The sequence below is a fragment of the Malaclemys terrapin genome, chromosome 2 (genome assembly GCF_027887155.1).
Source record: "Malaclemys terrapin pileata isolate rMalTer1 chromosome 2, rMalTer1.hap1, whole genome shotgun sequence".
Lineage (NCBI taxonomy): Eukaryota > Metazoa > Chordata > Testudines > Emydidae > Malaclemys > Malaclemys terrapin.
This window is the reverse complement of record NC_071506.1, coordinates 243,639,327-243,662,538: the sequence shown is the minus strand read 5'-3', so window position 1 is coordinate 243,662,538 and position 23,212 is coordinate 243,639,327. Positions and strand designations below refer to the sequence as shown.

At 44.8% G+C, this 23,212-nt stretch overlaps 1 protein-coding gene across 3 annotated transcripts; it reads left to right on the top strand.

The window, feature by feature from the left end:
* Nucleotides 1-5,354: 5,354 nt before the first annotated feature.
* On the top strand, nt 5,355-18,705 carry STEAP1 (STEAP family member 1). Of its 3 annotated transcripts, XM_054017149.1 has the most exons (6): nt 5,355-5,428; nt 6,089-6,287; nt 8,612-8,698; nt 12,206-12,718; nt 14,426-14,590; nt 17,294-18,705. In XM_054017149.1, exons 2-6 carry the CDS (start codon nt 6,126-6,128, stop codon nt 17,549-17,551), a joined length of 1,185 nt encoding a protein of 394 aa, XP_053873124.1. In that variant the 5' UTR covers nt 5,355-5,428; nt 6,089-6,125; the 3' UTR covers nt 17,552-18,705. The 3 variants fall into 3 exon arrangements, with proteins under 3 accessions (XP_053873124.1, XP_053873126.1, XP_053873125.1); XM_054017151.1 differs by lacking the exon at nt 5,355-5,428 and having other exon boundaries at nt 6,234-6,287; nt 8,601-8,698; nt 17,473-18,705; XM_054017150.1 differs by lacking the exon at nt 5,355-5,428 and having other exon boundaries at nt 6,234-6,287; nt 8,601-8,698.
* The last annotated feature ends 4,507 nt before the right edge of the window (nt 18,706-23,212 follow it).

Here is a 23,212-nt window from a genome sequence, read left to right as displayed (position 1 = left end):
AAGAGTCTTACAAAGTGGAAACTCGGTCAAATTACAAAGGATGAATATAAACAAATAAGTATGTAGGGACAAAATTAGAAAGGCCAATGCACAAAATGAGATCAAACTAGCTAGGGACATAAAAGAAAACAAGAAAACATTCTACAAATACATTAGAAGCAAGAGGAAAACCCAGGACAGAGTAGGCCCATTACTCAATGAGGGGGGAAAGACAATAACAGAAAAAGTGGAAGTAGCAGTGGTGCTTAATGACTTCTTTGTTTCGGTTTTCACCAAGAAAGTTGGTAGCTATTGGAGTCTAACATAGTGAATGCCAGTGAAAATGAGGTAGGATCAGAGGCTAAAATAGGGAAAGAACAAGTCAAAATTACTTAGACAAGTTAGATATCTTCAAATCACCAGGGCTTGATTAAATGCATCCTAGAATACTCAAGGAGCTGACTGAGGAGATATCTGAGCCATTAGCAATTATCTTTGAAAAGTCATGGAAGACGGGAGACATTCCAGAAGACCTGGAAAAGGAAAAATATAGTGCCCATCTATAAAAAGGGAAATAAGGACCAACCCGGGGTATTACAGACCAGTCAGCTTAACTTCTGGACCCGGAAAGATAATGTAGCAAATAATTAAGCAATCAATTTGCAAACACCTAGAAGATAATGAGGTGATAAATAACAGTCAGCATGGATATGTCAAGAACAAATCATGTCAAACCAACCTGATAGCTTTCTTTGACAGCCTTGTGGCTAGGGGGGAAATGGTAGATGTGGTATATCTTGACTTTAGTAAGGCTTTTGATACTGTTTCGCATGACCTTCTCATAAACAAACTAGGGAAATGCAACCTAGATGGAGCTAGTATAAGGTGGGTGCATAACTGGTTCCAAGAGAGTAGTTATCAGTGGTTCACAGTCATGCTGGAAGAGCATAACGAGTGGGGTCCCGCAGGGATTGGTTCTGGGTCCGGTTCTGTTCAATATCTTCATAAAGGATTTAGATAATGGCATAGAGAGTACACTTATAAAGTTTGCAGACGATACCAAGCTGGAAGGGGTTGCAAGTGCTTTGGAGGATAGGATTAAAATTCAAAATGATCTGGACAAACTGGAGAAATGATCTGAAGTAAATAGGATGAAATTCAATAAGGACAAATGCAAAGTACTCCACTTACGAAGGAACAATCAGTTGCACACATACAAAATGGGAAATGACTGCCTAGGAAGGAATACTGCAGAAAGGGATCTGGGGGTCATAGTGAATCACAAGGTAAATATGAGTCAACAGTGTAATGCTGTTGCAAAACAAAAGCAAACATCATTCTGGGATGTATTAGCAGGAGTATTGTAAGCATGACATGAGAAGTAATTTTTCCGCTCTACTCCGTGCTGATTAGGCCTCAACTGGAGTATTGTGTCCAGTTCTGGGCACCACATTTCAGGAAAGATGTGGACAAACTGGAGAAAGTCCGGAGAAGAGCAACAAAAATTATTAAAGATCTAGAAAATATGACCTATGAAGAAAGATTGAAAAAATTGGGTTTGTTTAGTCTGGAGAAGAGAAGACTGAGAGGGGACATGATAACAGTTTAGAAGTGCACAAAGGGTTGTTACAAGGAGGAGGAAGAAAAATTGTTCTTCTTAACCTCTGAGGACAGACAAGAAGCAATGGGCTTAAATTGCAGCAAGGGTGGTTTAGTTTGGACATTAGGAAAAACTTCCTAACTGTCAGAGTAGTTAAGCACTGAAATAAATTGCCTAGGGAGGTTGTGGAATCTCCATCATAGGGGATTTTTAAGAGCAGGTTGGACAAACACCTGACATGGATGGTATAGATAATACTTAGTACAGTCCCCTGCACTCAAGGCAGGACTAGATGACTTCTTGAGGTCTCTTCCAGTTCTATGATTCTGTGATTCAAAGCACTCTGGGCCCAGGATATCTAGAAGATTGCCTATTGCTCCACAACGAAGGCCCTGTCAAAAATTCTGCTCCTGAAGCTCATGAAACTTCCTACAATAAAAACAGGGCCCGCTCCAGGTTTTCTGCCGCCCCAGTGGCAAAAAAAAAAAAAAAAAAAGCCCGCGGCAGCGCAATCGCACCGCTCCACTCTTCGGTGGCAATTCGGCAGCAGGTCCTTTGTTCCAAGAGGGACTGAGGGACCAGCCGCTGAAGACCCGGATGTGCCGCCCCAAGAGTGGCCAGAGTGCCGCCCCTTGGTATTGGCTGCCCCAAGCACCTGCTTCTTTAGCTGGTGCCTAGAGCCATCCCTGAATAAAAATAAAACTCATCTGGAGGAGTCAGAGCTTTCTTGGGAGTTAGTCAAAGACTGTGAAACAAACTCCTGCAGGAACTAAGAGCTATCACAAACCTCATCACCTTCCCAGGGCCACACAGAGTGGGGGGGCAAGTGGGGCAATTTGCCCCAGGCCCCGGGCCCCGCATTGGCCCCCAAGAGAATTTCGGAGGCTCCCCCCCACCCCCACCTCCGCCTTTCCCCAACCCCCGGCACCTCAGCGCGCCGCGTCCAGGAGCGGCCCTGGACAGCGCTGCAGCAGCGTGGCTCAGGCGGGGCCTGAGGTCCTCCCGCTCGGAGCCACGTGGTAAGGGGGCGGTGCTGTGAGCTCCGGCGGGCCAAGTGGCAGGAGCTCCTGGACGCGGCTCGCTGAGACTCTGGGAGAGGGGGTAAGCGGCATGGTAAGCCCCTCAGAGCTGGGCACCCTCCAACCCACAGCTCTGAGCCCAGCCCCTCTGAGCCGGGCACTCCCCAACCCCCCCCCCCCAGCCCTGAATCCCAGCTCCGAGCCCAGCCCCTCTGAGCCAGGCACCCCCCGACCCAGAGCCCAGCTCCCCACCCAGCCCTGTGCAACAGTAGCGCCACCCCCAGGCAGCGACAGCCCATTGGCACCAACCATCACCATCACCCAGCAACAGCCCATTATGTAATTTCAAATGTATACATACCATTAAAGGATTTAATGTTTTTAAATAATGTATTTGGTGTATTTTCAAATTATTAAAAATTAATTTTTGAATGTATTTCACTGGTTATTTTTTACATTTCCAAATACATGTTACTACTTTTTTTTATGGAAGGGGCCCCCAAAATTGCTTTGCCCCAGGCCCCCTGAATCCTCTGGGCAGCCCTGCACCTTCCACTTCAAGAGCAAGGTGCATTTCTTCAACCTGTCCTTCTCTAATATAAACACCTAACAAAGAACATGGGGAAATAACGGCAACCCTAGCACCACTCTGCTGCACGTGTAATTTTCCCAGTGGAGAGAAGATGAGAGAACAAACCACATGTGACAGGTGATAGTCACCTCACTTAATGTTCAGATACTCTGGTGACAAGCGCCGTATAAGAACTTAGGTAGAATAAAATCCCCTTCCTAAATTAGCACCTCTTGGGAAACTGGATGCTTCAGCTCATTGCTAATGAGCTTGGCACCACTAGACCAGTCTGAATACAGTGAAGCTCATGTAGTGATTAGAAGTTTTTTTCCCCCCTCCAATCTAATGTCTGTTTGATGGCCTCTATATAAGATGAGTTTGGTGGGTCTCCATTCCAGCTCCCATATCACAAACTCACCATCACCCATCACACTATTTGGCAGACTCAGCGGAGAGGCCAAGAACTGCATGATCCATGAAGAATGAAGGACCCCTCCTACCTTGAGAGGTTCAGTTGCCACCTCTCAGATTAGAGTTGTGGTCTCACCTCATGCTTTTGGATACCCCTGATGCTAAAATATGGTGAAAATAGCAAGCCATTCCTAAACAGTGTAGTTTACCAGATAGCCCTAGCCAGGCAAGTTAGCAGAAGACAGGGGCAACAAACATTTTTAGAGTGGCTTCATAATTCCGGTACCTAAAGTCCTGTTTCCCTGACTCAATAGGAATCAAACAGCAGGAGACAGTTCCTTTCCCCCCATCCCACGTCTCTTTCAGCTAGCACTCTACCCAGAAGCACCCTTGCTTAGTTTTTCTCAGGATCATGCTACATGTGCATCTTTCACTGTCTTTGCTTGCTTGTTACCTTCACTATCTGCTGCTTCTCTCCTCCATCACAGAGGGGCTGGTCCCTTTAAGACCTGTGCATCTGGACTGATTACCTGCTGCCCAATAGGGTTACAGGAAGGCACCTGGACCTTGTAAAGGGGGACACAGCTGTTGCTAGCTGTTAGCAATTGCGGGCAGAAAATGTAGGGAGTAAGACAGTTCCTGAAAGGCCCTGAATCAGTAGGGAGAAGATATCAGGAGGGAAGGCCTGTGGAGAAGGCTAATCTTTAGGCTAGAGGTGCTGGGGGGAGAAGGAAGCTGTGTTCTTGGGGAGGAGGAGCTGGGCCTAGCTGAAAAGGGGATGAAGGCTTTCTAAGTTTGTTTTCTTTTGAAAGACTGTATAGGACTTAATAAATTGGACTCCAGAAAGGAAAATGTTTTGAATATCTGGCTTGCATGGACTTTTTAAGGGACTCTGAGTGGAAGGGAAACTGAGGCAGGTGCTCTTGAGCCAGGCTGGGCTAGAAGGGATTACTAGAGAGCAGGTACACCCTTTGACACCCCTGCATACAAACACACAGCTGTAATCAAATCAATCCTTCCACCCTGATGTTATTAGAATCCTGGGACACATCTTGGACTGCATGGTCTAGCCACTGCCCAGGTTTGCAAGCAGTCTAGCCCTTTGGTACTGGTTTTCCATTGTTTTACCTTTCACTAAACAAAAGGACACTTAATTGTTTCCTTGTTCAGCCTGAATGGAAGTTGGCTGTCATAATCAACAACTTCAATGAGATGGTATGATTATTACCTAACCCCCAGCTTAACAATATTAGTCATGTTATAAGTAACTTAGCAAATGTAGCCCAGATACCACTAAACTAGTCAATTAAGAATTTCTAATGAGAGTTTTGCCATTGATCTCTATGGAAGCATGACCGCCTTTGGACCTTAATATTTATATAATGACTGAGCCAGATCTCTACATATAACACTACCCTTAGCTGTCGCTGATTAAAGCAGTCTTGTGCTTCCCCTCATGTTCCTACCGCTAGATGTCACCCTGACAGAAATTTTTAAAGCGTGACAAAGAGCACGAAAGGAGAAGAAAATTATATCCACAGGCAATCTCTTATCTGCTGCCAGCCACATGGCACAGCGTGGACGAACTTGTGCTATGTAGATCTACACCAAATCAAAGGCGTGGAGTCAAGTACTTCGAATTAAACAACCAAATGAGGCTGAGTTACATTAGCAAACCTCCTCTAAACCCGAGTGCAGCCCGAGGCACAGGCGATTTACTCTGATAGCAAGTGCGAGAGGCGAATAACGTTTTGTATCAATGGCAGTAACTTCCCAAATGCCGATAAGATAATCCACAGTACTAGTGTGAACACAGTCCGGAGCTAGTGTTCTGAATGCATCTCCAAGGTGGGTCAACTTTGTCAGAATTGCCACAGGTAAAAGGGGCAAGATCAGGGCAGACTTTGGTCGTGAGGGTTACGTTAGTAGAGACAGGGCTGCAGAAGTGCTGTTTGTCAGCAAGAAGGAGACGGGTTTGGCTGGCAGCGGGGTTAGGGGAGGGAGCTCGGAATTGAATGTGCAATTGAGGTGAGGCATGTTATGCTCTCTATTTAGGCTGGGAAATTGGGGGGAGGGGGGAGTTAGGGCCCCAAACTGGCAGGATCTGGGGCGCTAGCTCCGGCTTTTTGTGCCACTGTTGCGCTAGGATGCAGTGGGATGTCTCGCCTTCGGTCTAAGCAGTACAATTTGCAGGGTGGGAGCCAAAAATATACCAGATCCATGGATTGGTGGTGGCACTGATATGCCAGGATGCGTTGGGCACTGAACGGCTTTGGGGTGAGAGGAGCAGCTACATGTGTCCCCTCTTCACACATTAGAATTTGAGGGTGGGGCCAAACGTGGTTGGATCCAGAAAACTCCAGCTGCCGGGTCCGGAGATTTCTGTACCGGGGCAGCATGGGCCTAGAGTTGTTTGGTGCAGAAGGCGCGGTGAAACCTGATCTCTAGTTAGCCCTAACAATTTGAGGGCTGTGTGGACGAAAATCAACAGGATTCTGGCAAATCCAGTTTTCACCCAGCCCCAGCGGAGACGAGGTGGAGCCGGATGGATGGATGCAGAAGGCGGAGCTGGAAGGAAGGAGGGAGGGACGATGGGCAGGCTGAAGTCTGGGCATCAGACTTGCAAGGTCGCGTGTGGGCTGCGCCAGCGCGCCTTGGAATCTCACCCTGTCCTGAGCCTGGAGACCTAAACCGAGGTAGAAAGTTTGTAAGTAACTTCAGTTTAATCTCTGCGTTTTCTAACAGCCCCGCGTTTTACGTTCACGCAGACAAATAGCAGCAATCGATTCGCTTTCTCCTGCCTTGCCCTGATTAATCAAATACTTACTGAGCCGAGCCACTGGTGGGCTCTCGGGAGATCCGTTACAACGGGAGCAGGAGGAGTCCTGGAGAGCAACCTCTAACTTCACTTCGCTCCGGAGTCCTCGCCCTCCCCCACTCCAGCGGCAAATTCAATTAGTACCTTCCTGCAACTGGTGACTCAGAAATCGCTGTAAGAACTAGTTTTACAGTCCACAAAGGGAGGGGAGTAAACCCCAGACTCAGGGTGACAAAGTCTTGTTTGGTTTAGTTTCCCAGGCTTTAATCTGAGCTGCCTGTACAGAAGTCGCCCGAGCCCTGGGGAAATGTTTCCAGACAAGGCTCCCGTTTGTAGTAAACAGCAGCTTATTCATATTTCCTGTGCCTGCGAGTCTGACTTCCACCCCGCTGGGTTGGTTGAGTGGAACAGACTTATGACTATTTCTGTGAAGACCAATGTTTGTTCACGGATTGTCATACATCCTCACCTGGGTCACTTTTTAGGGACAACGGCTCAAAACCTGGAGAAGATCTAATCCCATTCTGACTGTAGGGAGGAAACCCACAACAATACTTTAACTAGTCCAAATACTGTGTGTTTCTCAATAAATCTTCCACAAAGTTCAGAACGAAAGCTTTGTTAAATGCAAATGTGGAAAGTTCTTTTTTTAGAAACTGTGTGCATATGTCCAAACAATGCAGAGTTCTTTAAAAGAAAAACTTTTGGTTCTTGATACCTATGCTGTAATTTTGCAAATATAATAACAGGTTTTCAGATGTAACTCCCACAGTAGGTTCTAATCATGTTTATTATGTCTCTTCTCATAAGGCCAAGTCCTGCAGTCCTTACTCCGTAAATCTCCCATAGTCTTCATAGTAGCTTTTCCTGAGTGAGGGCTGCAGATTTTGGACCTTAGTTTATTTATTTAGCATAATTCTGAGTCAGCTTTTCATGTTACAAAATGGAATGGTCACATCAGAAGGAAAAATATCATTTAGTTTACCAGCTGAGCTCAAAGTGGACAGCAAACCTTGTATTCAACAGCGGGAGCTTGTCCCTTATAGTTTTAAATGATTTTATTGCTTCACTGTAGAAGGTGGGAAGTTGAGCTGACGTGCAGTGAGGAAAGGACTTACTACAACACTTTTTCATACAATAATAATTATGATCTACTTAGCCATAATTCTATTTAGCTATTTCCTCAACAGCTGGACTTTTAAATGTAATTTTCTTTGTCTCAGTGGGTGCACTGGTTGTGGCTGCTTCTTGCCAATTCATTTAGCATTTACCACAGAGTAGAATTATTAATGTCTCCTATTTTGGACCCTCCTAACCAATATCTTATTATTGGACATTCAGCAGATATTTTATTTCATTAATTCTGGCTCAAGAAAACAAGTGGATTTTCATGACCCATCCCCTATGATTCATTGTATGCAGCTCCACAGCTGAGACGTGTGTTGCATTGGATGAGAACATGCATTCATTCTCACAGTTTCTTTTTTCAGTGTTGCTTATTAGGAATGTTTTTATTTCCAGAAAACTGATAAATTGGCTTCTAATCATTACTTTTGCAACAACAGCTGTCATCCCAGCTGATAGCCATTATAGTGAATTTCACTCCATACTCCACAATATCACAAGCCTTTAATAGCAGGCAGGTATTGTTGGGATTCTCATCTCTAGAATGTGTAGTATCAGAATAAGAGCTGCATGTCTTAATGCATGAATATCACTTGCCCATCTATCTTTCCAATCCACATCATGCTCTTGGAAATCTGTGTGAAGTGGTACAAAAAAGGATTATTAGAATGGCAGCATTGAAACCAAGAGAAGATAGTGCTGCAGACCCTTTCCATTTTATCTCTTTCCCCAAACCTTGACCTCACTGTTATGGATTGACATGATCTTCGCAAGTCCATTCAACTTGCTCAGCTTTACCTATGCTGCCTTTAATGTCTCAGACAGAACTGAGTGGTCTCATGATCCTCATTCTGCCTAGGATCAGGAAAAAATGCAAGGAACTCCAGTTAGAGCCATGAGTGCCCCCAAGGAAGCATGCACCACTCTAAAGCCACAGTCTGAGTGTCACTTCCATAGGAGGCAAATGGTCCTGCAAACATATGGCAAATGAAAAATATGGTCATTTCTGCATTTCAGTAAAATAAGTGACAAAATTGCAGCAGTGCCTTTGAGCACTTGATGACTTACATCCTGTAGTTATTTTTCAGGGTTCCTCTGTAATGGAGAGCAGGATGGATCAGGATGAAGTTCAGAAACCGGAGCCTGGGAGAAATACGGGAAACCATAACGATTCGGTAACATCCATATAAAAAAAGCTCATATGCATCATGCAAATGTTTGATCTCGCACCTCGATTGTTCTAGAGAATTAACTGTTTCCATAACACGGGGATCTCATCAGCTCATCTTTAAGTCTTGTAACAATATTGTCATGAGGAGATAAAAAGATAAAGACATTTCATTCTGTGTAGTCAGAGACCATGCTTAAACACACAGTTTGGGCCAGTGGAGTAGCGGCACAGTTCAGAGCTACATAAGGAGTTTGAGTTGTGCTTACTAGCTGAACAAAGCCCAGTAGAAATTATTTTATTCCAGTAAGAAATCCCTGAACTCCCCCTTTAAAAGACAGTCTTTTTAAAGTAGTCATCTCACAATGAACATTATGTCTTCCTCACTGCCCCAAAAGAAAAGCACAAAAAAAATCTTTTCCAGCAGAAATTTGCCTCTGCAGGAGGAAGCTGAACTGGGAAGTGCTCTGCGACTGTGGGGCCTATTTCTGAACCTGCCTAAAGTCATGTATCTGGGCAGAGTTCCTCTGGGCCGTGTCCACTGGCTCCCTGGATGACTTTGAGAAGCAGTGGGCACAGTCCAGGGTTCTCTGCTCAGGGTCTGCCTCTGGCTCCCTGCTTTTAACCCTGTGACCCTCACTCCCTTGCCTGTTTTTTTTCATTTGTTCCCTCCCCCCCCCCCAAATCTTGATGCCTGGATCAAGTAGCTCCTCCCCTTAGGCTGGGGGGAAGGGCATTTAGATGTGGGCAGGCTTGTGCCAGCCCATCCCCCAGAGCCTCAGTAGGTGCTGAGTCACAGAACTAATTCCTTATCCTGAGGGTAGCTATCCCTTATCATTGAATTAGGCCTTTCAAACCACTTCTTCAAAAGGTTAGAACCTCTGGGCCAAGTTCACAGATGAATTTTAGTGCGTATAATTTACCCCATCTTCTGTCCTCTCCGCATGTATGTTACACAGTTCAGCCTGCCTCTGCTCACCCTCTAGAGCTGCTTACGGAATGTCTGCACTGCAATCCAAGATGCGATTGCAGCTCAGGCAGACGTAGCCGCGCTGGCTTTACTCACGCTGTCATTGCTAAAAGTATCAGTGTAGATGTGGCAGCATGGGCTAGTGATGGGAGTAGGTACTCAAGGACCCCAGCGGGCTTGTATATCCCGTGCTGAATCCTGAGCTGCTACGTCTACACTTATGTTTTTAGCCATGCTAGCTAGATTAAAGCTAGCATGGGTATGTCTACCTGAGCTAGAGTCACACCTCCGATTGCAGCGTAAGGTTACCCCTAGCCTGAGTGCATCTAATAGAGTCTGTCTTCACAGACAGACAAGCTGTGCTTTTACTGTGGCATAACTAGCATGTTAGCTGTCCTAGTGTAAAACCTACTGGAGACAAGGCATAAGGTAAACTAGGTCAAACCGCAGAGGAGGGCTGATTTCACCTCGCTGTCATGCAGTAACCATTGCGAGTACCTTGTCTCCACTTAGGATTTTACAGCGAGATTACTATGAACACTTGTTATCTCACTGTCAAAAACCCAAATACTATTCTGTCAGTGAAGACAAAGCCTTAGGGTATGCCTGCACTTCGAGCTGGGTGTGGAATTCCCAGCTCAACGAGACATACCCTCGCTAGCTCTGATGGAGCTAGCATGCTAAAAATAGAGTGTAGCTGTGGCGGCAGGAGGAGCTAGCTTCCCCAGGTATGTGCATGTGGTCTCGGACAGTTACATACTCAGGCTGGCTACCCTTCCTGCTGCTCAACCAATCCCTCACGCCACTGGGACTACCTTCTATTTTTAGCGTGCTTACTCAATCATAGCTAGCACAGGTATGTCTCCTTGAGCTGGAAATTACACTCCCAGCTTGAAGTGGAGACTCGCTCCCAATTACCAATGAGCTACATGCTGCCCCCTTTTGCACATCATCTCTGAATTGCCCCCTCTGACTTGTCATATGGAGCAGTTTGGTTCTTGAGAATGATGCTGGATGACAGCCCTGAACCTGCTTTGGGAGAATAGGCACTGACTCCATGGGTGCTCCGGGGCTGGAACACCCATGCTAAAAAATAGTGGGTGGTCAGCACCCACCAGCCAGCCGCCAGTCAGCTGCTCGGCGGGCCCCCTTCTCTCCCTGCTCTGCCTCTTCCCCCAGTGCCTGCTGCTGATCAGCTCTTCAGCGGCAGGCAGGAGGCGCTGGGGGGAAGGGGTCGGAGCAGGGTGGGAAGAGGTGGAGTGAAGGCAGGGCATGCTTGGGGGAGGGGGTGGAGAGGAGGCAGGAAGAGGCAGAGCAAGAGTGGGGCCATGGGGGAAGGAGCAGAGTGGGGGCAGGGACTCTGGGCGAAGCAGGGGTGAACCACCCACCCGGAAAGAAGAAAGTTAGCGCCTGTGTTTGGGAGTCCTCCAATGTCCTAATGTGAGGCAGATTTAGAACTTCCAAATTACAGTCGCTAATTATTTTTTCCCAAATCTAGTACAGAGACTTTTCTTCACTGAGTTCTGGACATATGTCAAGTTAGATGTCTTCAAACGGAACCATTTCTGCTTATTTGAAGCTTTATTTTATTTTTACAGGATTATGAAGGGAACACTCCTTTTGGATTGTGAAGAATAAATGCAATTCCTTACCCCCAGACAAACTTTTACCAGCATCCCATTATTGCATAGATATAAAAGGAAAACATAAATTCTAATCTGTTTCCCTCTCCAAGAGTTAATAACCACAGGACAATCTTTAAATTCACTGACTGTAATGCATGCTATAGTGTTATGCTGAAGTTCTGGCCTAATTCTGCTCCCACCAAAGTCAATGAGAGTTTTGTCACCAACTTCAGCAAGAGTCAATCAAGCCATGCCTACCTGGCAGAAGAAAATTAAATTTTGTAATTGAGATTATCTAATTTCACATCATTTGTGAAGGGGGAAATGAGGCAGAAAACTATTAGATCTTGTGTGTATCTGGTGAGGAAGAAGGGGACTCAAGCGTGGAGTGGGCTGATGTGTACTCCTAGCTCTCTGATTTCTACTGTCTGTGAACCATCAATCAAAAAAATTTCAATTTCTCCTGCAAATGCAGTTAAAATATCACTGGGTGACTAGAATGTTGTATTATACAATCTCTGGCTTCCATTGCCATGTGCGTTATTTGGGTTACATTATTAATCTGTGTCTTGAAATTTATTCCTCTTATCAGAAGAGGTCATAATGAAATCTTCTCTTGTGGTAGTTAACTTCCTGGAGTGAAAAATCTATTCAGAAGCCACCTTAGAGGATGAATAGGGAACCAGAAATCTAGATTTAAATTGCCTCAGCACAGATCAGCTAAGTACCTAAGTATTGGAGAGTTGAAACCTCACATGTTTGAGCTGTCTCGTCTTTGATAGCTATTATGTTACTGTTTTGTATAATGTAAGGGAAACATATGGTGAAAGGGCAATAATGCAGGAGTCTAACATGATTGATGGATTCTTTAATTTCCTCTTAAACTTGACATATTTTTTTTTCTTTTTATCCTTTTCAGAATACGGATTTGCAAGTCACCTACACCCACAAAGAGGTTGCGTTTTTTCATTTACATCAAACACATCATTTTGATGAGTTTGAATACCCTTCAGATCAATACTGCAAGCAAGATCTCTTCCCCAAATGGCACTTGCCACTGAAGATAGCATCTATAGCCTCATTGCTAATATTTATCTATACTTTTCTGAGAGATGTTGTCCACCCTTTTGTCACTACTAATGAAAACACTTTCTATAAAATTCCAATCCTGGTCATAAACAAAGTTTTACCAGTGGTTTCAATCACCCTTCTTGCACTGGTTTATTTACCAGGGATATTAGCTGCAGGTTTCCAGCTCCACTATGGGACCAAGTACAAACGATTTCCACAGTGGTTGAATGGGTGGATGTTATCAAGAAAGCAACTCGGCCTTCTCAGTTTTTTCTTTGCCTCAATGCATGCATGCTATAGTTTGTGCTACCCAATGAGGAGATCTTACAGATACAAGCTTTTGAACTGGGCGTACCAACAGGTATGATTGGGTCCAAATATCGAACTAAAACTTCTTTATTGACAGAGTTCTGATCTCACATCTACTCAACTCACGCAGAGAAGCCTGTGAGGAGAAAGATTTTCATTTGAATCTGAGCAGCTGCCACAAAGCTCTTTGTTTAAAAACCAATGGGCTGACCCACAAAGTATATATTGCTTCATTTAACAGGCCAGGGTATGTTAAAGTGAGAAAGCAGAATCTGATTGCTAAAGCCTGGAACTAAGAGTCCCGTCCTCCAGGTGTCAATCATGGGTCTGCCAATGAATCTGCATACTCTTGCTCAAGTCAGTTCCCCTGTGTGGGCTTGAGATTAGCCCTCCATAAAATAGCTACAATCATACCTGCCTCAGAGGTAATTTGTTGTTTGTAAAGTACTTTGAGATCCTCATCTGACTGTCTTCCTATCTATACAGCTCCTGTGCTAATCCCTGTGCCACCCTTTCCATGAGGCCCTGCCCTTGCCCCACCTCTTCCCACCTCTGCCCTGCCCATTCCAACCCCTTCCCCAAAGTCTCCGCCCCCTCCCTGCCCCCATTCCAACTCCTCCCCAAATCCCCAGCCCTGCCTCTTCCCCACCTCCTCCCCTGAGTGGGTGATGTTCCGCTCCTCCCCCCCCTCCCCGCCCCAGAGCATGCTAACGCCACCAAACAGCTGTTTGGCGACAGCCGGGCGGGAAACACTGGGAGTAGGCAGAGGAGTGGGGACACGACGTGCTGCGGGGGGGGGGGAAGAGGAAGAGGAGGTGGGGTGGGAGTGAGGGGAGCTTGGCTGCACTCACTAATTTTTCCCGGAGTCGGCTCCTATGAGCGTAGATGTGTTTGACTCAAAGAGGGTAGGGTGCTTTCAGCTTCTTGAGAATTCTGCACATGCACAAGCTCTTTGCTCCAGAATTTACAAAAAACTGGCCTGAATGGCCTGCTGGGAATTTCCCTGGCATTAGAGTAACCCCAGGTAGTGTAGTGCTGCTAAGCCACTCGCAGCCCACCCAGTATAGAGAGTGTCCTGGTGCCATGTCAGGCTAGAATGACTGTGACTGGAGCACACTGCATTGTGATGATCCCTACCTGATGCAATGGCCTCTTAAGGGCTGTTGCAGGCAGCCATAAATTAGAATAACGTGGAGGATCAAGGTCCTCTGAAGTCTAATCCTTTCCTCTGTACAGACCATTGTTTTCAGGGCAGCTCAGTGTAATTCTTAGAGCTAAATAGCTATCCTGGCAGGATAACAAAAAGTAATTGAGAATGCCTGCTGATTAGCCCCTTAAAATAGTCCAGGTTAATATATTTCCTGTTAGAATCTTCCAAATATGGTGTTTAGCTATAGGTAGAATTTTGTTTGTGAAAGAATAAAGATTCCCCTGCTGTGAAGTCAGGTTACGAAGGCTGCAGGAAAAGTCTCCTCTGGGTCAAGGCGTTTCTCAAGTCAGTAAACACTTCTCAATCTAGGTGATTTTCCTTCAGCATAGACTGATGCAACCTTTGTCATCAGAAGTAAATAACCTAACAGTTAAATGCAGAGACTCAGCTGTGTTCTCACTTGTAAGGCAAAAGCAAAAGAAAGAGAGTGAAAACAAAGTATTTCTCTTGGCTCATGGCTAAATGACTCTAATGTAAATAGCTACAATTCTTGGGAACAGCAAGGTCCTGTGTCAGTCTGTCACTTTAAATGTGATGTTATTTTGGCAGGTCAAGCAAAAAAAGGAAAATGCCTGGATTGAACATGATGTCTGGAGAATGGAGATTTATGTGTCTCTAGGGATTCTGGGACTAGCTCTGCTGGCCATACTGGCAGTAACATCAATTCCATCTGTCAGCCATTCTTTGACCTGGAGAGAGTTTCACTGTATTCAGGTACACATAAACATTACATGTGATCTGTGTGCTCTTGGAGGATTTTACATTATAAATTAAGATCAGCAGTAATAGCCTTTCTCTAAAATATCAGACCATACAGTGTTCATGGAAACCAGTCTGAAAATTTACTTGGTGTCCTTTGCCAATTGCTTTGCAACAAACATTCTACTTTATTTGGCAAAAAAAGATTGACATATGGATAGGCTACAGTGTTGTTGAGGATTAGAGATTGTTAATGACAAGGAGTATCCCCACACCTGTAGGACACTAGTTCAGAGGTCACCAACTTGACATTCTTGGTTATAAAAAATCAGATGGCTGTTCTATGACCTACTGCATGAGAAATGAGACTCTGGACTCAGTGCAGTCCATCACAAAAAACACCCCCACAATTTGCACCTTTGTTCGAGGCTTGATCATAAAGTCAGGTATTAGAAGGGTGTTAACATGAATACTTTTGAGTCCAGAACAGGATCAAGGTATGTTGGCAGGGCAGCGGAGATGCATTTGTACTGCCACATCCTAAATCAAACCATTAAGGCCAGATCCTTGGGACCAAGCCAACTTGCATTCAGTATAGGAGACAAGGTAGGGGGAAAGGCCGCCTTTCTGCTCCACTAATCCAGGGGCTGGCCACTGACAGTGATGGTCACTTTGGGATCATTCTATTGGCCAAGTATCATTGACATAAAAGGCATTTCAGAAATAACTTGGCCCATTCCTACTGGCCCAGACATGCCCTGATGTGCCTGAGCAGCACAAAGCAGATGGAAGAGAGGGCAAGGATCAGGTCCTTACCATAAACATAGGCTTTCACTCTTCCTCTCCAGCACAAAAGGTGTATTCAAAGCAAAGGAACCTAGTTGAAAAAGTAAGGGGTCAAATTCTGCTCATAGGGACACCCAATCAATCCTACATATGTACCAATCTCAGCATCCACATGTGCTTGCTTCAGCCACCTAGGCGTCAGTTTGAGGGGCTGGGGTTTTCCTCTAACTTACATTCTTATTAATTTTAAAAGACTCCCCTGAAGTCAGTGTAAAACTGGTTTAGGAGAGTGGTGAATCAGGCCCTGAGCACCTAAACATGAAAGTTTGATGACCTATTAAGCACTTTGCATTAGGTCATCAATGAGTATCTCCTGAGAGTGCTATGATGGGGGATCATATATACTGTAACTTGAGATGCAATCAGCTGTGGTGAAAATTCTCAGATGTATAGAGGGTAGCTGGGGGAAGATAGTGAAGAGGCGCCTCTACCTCACAATTTTGGCTATTCATATTAAAGTACTGGTATCCCTTTTTGACCCAACCAGTGAGCAAAGTTTCAGGCTCTAGAGGGTTGTTTTAGTAGAGGAGAAATCACAGATACTACAGTGTTTCTCTGATACAACTCTGTTAATTTCCAAAGAATGTACATAAAGTCCTGTTTCCCTGAACACAGCAGGAATCAAATAGCAGGAGACAGTTTTGTTTCTCAGTTCCAGCCAGCACTTAGCCCCAAAGCTCTCTCAAGGACACATTCCCAGACAGTGCTGGTTCTGGCTGTGCCCTTGGCCTTCTACTGCTTGTGTCTCAGCTTCTGTGTTGTTTTTTCTTCCCTCCTGCTTTTATCTCAGACACTCACATCTCCACTAAAACAATATCCAGTGAAACCCCTTCACCTATGTGGCTCTGTTTCTGACCTGTCTTGCATCTGCCTTTGTTTTGAGTGATGCTCGTAGTGTTTCAACATCTCAGTTCTCTAGAGGAGCTCAATAGCTTCTCATGCTGTCCTAAATGAAAGGGCAGCAGTTACGCCCACCTTCTTCTTCAACTAGGCGTCACCCAGCCCATACCAGCAGCAAGGTAAAGAAGTCCATCTAACCAGAAGAATAACACTAATATGCTAGATTAGTTTTGTAAACAAATAATTTATCAATCTGATTATGTGAAGGGATATCTAGAACCTGAAAGTGCAGTGTATGATTTCCCAGTGATTACTATGAAAAGTTACATTTAAAAAAAAAAAACAATTTTTGTTTTCTCGGTGTTGCTGCTAGTACTTTTTTCTCTTCGGGCCCGATCCTGAATTTCCTGAGCATCCTAAATCAAATCCAGATGTCAGTGGGAGTTATTTCTGCACTGAGCTCTTCTACAGTTATTAAATTGGGGTTGTTTTTTTGTTTGATGTTCCATGCTATGAAAAAAAAAAAACAGAAGTTCTTGACTGTAATAATTCGCTTTGCAAGAAATTAAAAAAAAATCTTACTTTGTACTTATAGAAATAAGAGGTGGAAAGACTTAACAAAACATCAAGTCACATCCATGCTCCTGCTAACGCAGGATAAAAATGGCATGTGGGGAACTAAACTGATATCAAGAATGGACCTATGTCTTCTGAGGAAAGTACGATTTGTATGTAGCACCATAGCCCACCCATCTCTCTTGACATCTCATTTATACTTCTGCTCTAGGGAAAAGTTGCAAAAATGTGCCCAAACTTTCTCCCATTAAAGTCGAGGAGAATTTTGCCACTACTTTGATGGGTTTAGGATTGAGCCCCTTAGTTACTGAATTAATGGTCTTTGATCTGATCTAAAGCCCAGTGACTTTTGTGGGTTATGCATCAAGCCCTTAGTGCTTACAACATCTGCCTAATAAAGTACATTTTTTACTGTTATTGGAAAAAAAATAAACTTGTGTTTTTTTCTCTTTCCAGAGCAAGATGGGGTATTTAGCTTTGCTGCTATGCACAATTCACGCATTGGTATTTGCCTGGAATAAATGGGTTGACGTAAACCAATTTGTGTGGTACACCCCCCCTACATTTATGATAGCCATTTTTCTTCCTATTATAGTCCTGCTTTGTAAAAGCGTCCTGCTTCTCCCATGCCTTAGGAAGAAGATCCAGAAGATCAGATGCGGTTGGGATGCTAACACAGAGATGAATAAAACACAGATGACTTCCAGACTGTAGATTGAATGAGTGTTTATCCTGCTGCCATGTATAGATTTAATGAGCTCTATGAAATGGTCACATGTTGGGTTTGTTTTTTTTTTTTGCATGCATTGGTTAAATACTTCTTTTGTATTTTTCATTTCCACTATTGTTTGGGGGTGTGGTATCTGTGTTCTTCTCTGACCTGATCTGGGCTAAGGGAGTACCCTTTACTGAGACAGTGGATTGAATTGGGGTCCTCAGGCATTCACTTATTTCTTTATTCTGAGTCTTATGCTGTTTAAAATCCAATTCTTCATTCCCATAAGTAATACTATCATCAGCCATAGGGAAAGGCAATCATAAATCAGTGCTTGATATGTTGATTACAGAAGGTCAATAAGATAACAATTTGAAAGAACCAGATCTGACTCTTATACTATAGAGGGTGTTTCCCAGTGCTTGCTATGTTTAAGGTAACATCTCACATTTTTTCCCCATTCCCTTTTTCCCCTCTTTTTTTATTTTTTTTTTTTCCTATTTGCTTCTTTCTTTCTTTCTTTCATGCTTTTGGCGGGAACAAGCACACACTTACACATGTGCTTAACTTAACTCACGTAAGTCCTCTCAGGGACTTCAGTGGGGCTGCTCACATGTAGGGTGACCAGATCACAACACTAAAATATCGGGACACATTGGGGGTGCCATCAGCCCAGCCCACAGTCCACCCCCGCTCCTCCCAGGCTCCGGCCCCACTCTGCCCCAGGTCCCACGCCCTTCCCGCTTGCCCCCCCCACCGTGCCCTTCCTCATCACCTGCTGGTTTGCTGCGTCCCTCCTCAGTCCCCCACCCACCGCTCACCTCCTCACCTAACCCGGCCGCCCGCCGCTTACTCGCTTCTTCACCCTCCCTGCCCACGCCTCCCCTCTTCACCCCCCCGCCCGCCACTCACCTCTCCGGCACCAACTTCCCCTCTGCCAGATGGGTGCTCGCCCACCACCCCGCCTCTTCCTGCCCAAGCATCCACCCTCGCTCCGCCCCCTTCCCCCAAGTCCCCGCCCTGCCCTGCTTCTTCTCCATCTCCTCCCCTGAGGGCGCCGCATCCCCGCCCTGCCTCCTTCCTCCTGGAAAGTGCTAAGTGCCGCGGTGGGAAGCGCTGGGAGGGGGGAAGGAGCAGGGATGTGGCACGCTGGGGGGAGAGAGGGAGGAGGAGGGGGGAGCTTGGCTGAAATTTTTCCCCATGGGTGCTCCAACCCTGGAACACCCACGGAGTCAGCACCACCCTCCCGCTCACCTCCTTACTGAATATCGGGACCAGGGCCGGCTCCAGGCACCAGCTAAAGAAGCAGGTGCTTGGGGCAGCCAATACCAGGGCAGCAGCAATTCGGTGGTGGGTCCCTCAGTCCCTCTCGGAGCAAAGGATCTGCCGCCAAATTGCCGTTGAAGAGTGGAGCGGCGCAATTGTGCTGCCGCAGCTTTTTTTTTTTTTTTTGCCGCTTGGGGCTGCAGAAAACCTGGAACCGGCCCTGATCGGGACAAATGGCGTCCTAATCGTACATTGATCGGACGCGGGACAAAGGGTTAGATATCGGGACATCTGGTCATCCTACTCACATGAGTAAAGTTAAGATCATGCATAAGTGTTTGCAGGATTGACCTTTACTCTGTACCCAAGGGTGATTTTATTTTTCAGTTAAGCCCTTTTAGACACTTCTGACCAAATAGGGTGGCGTGGGGGAGAAATGTCAGAGAATAAACAATGCTTTGAAACTTAGCATTGACATAGTCCTTATTGAGAATTTTGTTTAGATTGGGTGAGATCATTACTTTTTAAAATATGAAACCAACTCTGAATATACTTACTCTGCTTCTACTGAAATTTTAATCAAAGCTAATGAATCCTCACATTCTCTGTGATAGCAGCAGCTGATTGAATGATATTAGTTGAATAATTCACTTGACAAATGTCAGGATATTTTTCAAATAAATTATGCAGTGACTACTTTTTTCATTATTCACCCAGCGTTAGCTCCATCACTGCCACTCTCCTGTTTGGGCCGACTAGGGAGCCCAGAACTGGTGCTGATGATGCCAGGCTCCTGTTGGGACCAATGAAATAAGAGTTGTAATTGCTTCACTGGCCCACACACAACAGACACACAGCACGCACGTGGCAAAATGATCCCAAAAAACCCTCTACAAATCAGAAACAGGAGAAAATTGATGATTGGTAAAAAGGAATGGATCTAGTGTACATTATACATGGATCCAGTATACCTTAAAACTAATTAGTCCACTATACATTAATGGACCTAGCATACATAGCAAGACTAATGGACCAGTTAACGTTGCTGTAGGGACAGTATATTTTACATTTCCTGTCTTTTTGTAACTGTAGTCTACTACACTACTTAAATCTTGCATTAAGCATATTCATACGTTGCTTTAGTACAAAACATAAGGGAGTGGTTACCTCGATACTTCACTGACTAAAGAGAAAGTGGATAACACTGTTAGTGGCCATGACTGGTCTGTACTTGTGGTGTCTAAAACACAAATATATTTTAATATGTTCAGTGTTTCTAAACCCACTAGCCTCCTAGAATCTCATTGCCAAGCTGTCGTGTATAAAAGTCAGTAGTGCCAGATAGTGATGAATGTTGTCTAAGGAATTTAAACAAAGGACGCTAGTGTGCAATATGAGTCCAAGAACATTTCAGACTTATTTACTCTAGGAATAGGGCGCATGCAATTATCGGTACATTAACACTTGGAGTGCCATCACTAAAACAAATAAAATGAATGAGAGGATGTTATCATGGACATAGATTAGGAGCTACCAATGGCTCCTGGTATTTGTTTAATCAAAGTATTATCTGCACTCCATAGTAAGATGCTGTAAAATAGTTTACTAACAATGCTACAGAACTACACGAACCAGTTTACCAGATTAGATAACGGGTAGCAGAGTACTTTGAGTTCATCTCCTTCCTTTACTCAACAAACCAACTAGTATTTTTAATATAAAAAATGCTAATTTCCTCTCCCATTGTAGTGATGGGGGGTACGTGGAATCTAATTGCTTTTATATATTCAAGATGTAACCATAAAACCTGACCAAATTGAATGCCTAGGGCCAAGTTCAGTCATAGCACAGGTATAAATAGCAGTGTAGACAGTGAGACACAGCTTAGGTAAGTGGAGTGCCCTACATGCCTCACCCCCAGGCTATGTACCCTACACGGCTCTCTACTCACCCAAGCAGTCCCTCTCCTGGCTACACTGCTTTTTATAGTAGTGTAGTGTCCTCCTCCCTCCCTACTGGCGGAGACTTTCCCCACTGCAGTGAAAGACTGGGGCAGCAGGAAAAGGCTCCAGCAGCAGGAAAGGGAGTTACCGAAGCCTTTCACTGTGATGCGTAGCTACGCCTGTAGTGCCTGCCAAAAGTGTAGTCATAGACTTAGTAACACAGTGCAAGCCCCCCAGTGCACCATGTAATAGAAGGTAGTATTTGATCTTGAATGATTATCTATTAAACATCTTGTGCTCTTTGCAGGAGCAGCCCTGGTTTGCTTCTTCTTTAAAAGAATTTGGTTTGGAGCACTTTCCAGTTGTGTTGCATTCTGGATTAATTGTTTTACAGCTGACAGTGGAATCAGAACCTTTGACACAGAGTTGAAATAAACAGCTCTGAGGGTAACCAGGCATTGCGACACACAGATCTAAGCAGAACCTGACCCTTGATTGTTGAAAGCTACGGAGAGGAGATGGATTAAACGCATGCTTTAAAAAAGTCTTTTAAAGCAACCAGTGTGCTGTCTGTAAAAATGAAGAGCAACCTAATCATACAATTGTACACATGTAGTGAACAGAATTGCTCAGGGGATTAGTAATGGAGTTGAAAGCTTTTCACTTGTGTTATCTTAACCACACTTGAACTGGTAATGGTAAGCTCTATCAGTGCAAATTGGGGGTTTTCTTGTTCACACTTGGGGCTTGAACTGGTACAACTACATTAGTGACTGACTACAAAGTGAACTATCAATATAGACAAAGGGTTGCATTTTCAAATGCCTATGTGACATAAGCATCATCCACGAAAGCTTATGCTCCAATACATCTGTTAGTCTTAAAGGTGCCACAGGACTCTCTGTTGCTTTTTACAGATCCAGACTAACACGGCTACCCCTCTGATATGTGACTTAGAAGCCTAACTCCCATTTTTCAAAAGTGACTTAGGGCTAGATGCACGCTGGGATCTAGGTGTTGCAACACTCAGCATTACCACACTTAACTTTTAGGTACATACAAAATCATTGGGATTCACAAAGCCTAAGTTGAGTGCTCAGCCTTTCTAGGCAATGAATGGAGGAAGATAGGTGCCTAAGAATGTGATTCACAAAAGCCAGCATGCTAGGTGTCTCCCTGTCTAAGCTAGCCAATGGGAGGGGTGTGTTGTAAGCCACACCATTCTCCAGGAGTTCAATGCCTAACTCTGCGTGGGCTTCTCAGCTAGGAACCCACTTCTGGAGTGAAGCACCTATGGTATTTCTTGCAAGCAGCAGCTCCCTGCTTTTTAGTCCAGTGGTGAAGGTACCGATCTGAGATGTGGAAAACCCTGTAGTCAAGTCCTCCTGTTGTCTGAGAGAGAGAGAGAGAGGATTTGAATGGGAATCTGCTACCTCTCTGGTAAATGTCCTAATCACTGAGTTGTGGGATATTCCGAGGTGGAACTGCCTCAGTCTCTCCTGTGGAAGCTGTTCCACTGTGGAGAACTAGTTACAGAGTCATTGGCACAGGGGAACTGGATCCTGGTTCTTCCACATCCCGGGTGAGTGCTGGAACCACCAGGACTACAAGGTCCTTCTTGTGCAGGTTTGCACTCTCACTCTCTTTGGCCCAATCACTCTTTGTTTAGCCACAGTGGAACAGCTTCAACAGGAGAAATTGAGGAAGCCCCACCACACAATATCCCACAGCCCAGTGGTTAAAGCACTCACTGGAGAGGTAACAAATCTCTGTTCCAATCCCTTCTCTCTCTTAGGTGAGGGTGGACTTGAGGTGGAGGGTCTCCCACTGCCCAGGTGAGGACCATAAACTCTGGGCCAAAAGATATGAGGGAGGTCCTCCCCACCCAGCTTTTTTGTGTGGAATTAGGCAAAATTACAAAACCGGACCCTGCAGGCAGGTTAGATGGAGGAACACCTATCTTCCTCTGGTTTGTGAATTGCACTGGGGCTTTGGCATCCTAACTCCTATTTATTTCTTCATTATGCATGAAGAATACAGCATATCCTCCCCAAAATTACAACACTTAGGGCACAAGATGAATCTTCTGAGTCTTTACAAGTAAATGCATTAATTTGTTTCAGTTAAAATTAATTTTAAAACGGGTCTCAAGAAATTTAGCCCCCTGTGTCACACCATTTTTGTGTCTGCAATGATACTAGTATTGGAACAATACAAACCCTTCAAACTTGATTTCAATGGGAATTAGGTGCCTAAGCCCTTTGGAAAATCCCACTAGACACCTATCTGCTTGTTACATGCCTAAATACCTTTAAAATCTGGCCCTAAGTGTCTAAGCCATTTTAGAAAATGGGACCTATGCTCATAAGTCATTTTAGGTGCTTTTGAAATTTTTTCCAAGTCCTAAAAGTCATTCCTGAAGGGTCTTTGGTGATCCATAGGAAATTATCT

Bases quoted from the DNA above. Each gene is read 5' to 3' on its own strand.
- STEAP1 (XM_054017149.1), top strand. From the start codon at position 6,126: ATGGATGGATGCAGAAGGCGGAGCTGGAAGGAAGGAGGGAGGGACGAT. The intron at 8,699-12,205 runs GTAACATCCATA...TATCCTTTTCAG, and splicing joins CGGGAAACCATAACGATTCG to AATACGGATTTGCAAGTCAC. The intron at 12,719-14,425 runs GTATGATTGGGT...TTATTTTGGCAG, and splicing joins TGAACTGGGCGTACCAACAG to GTCAAGCAAAAAAAGGAAAA.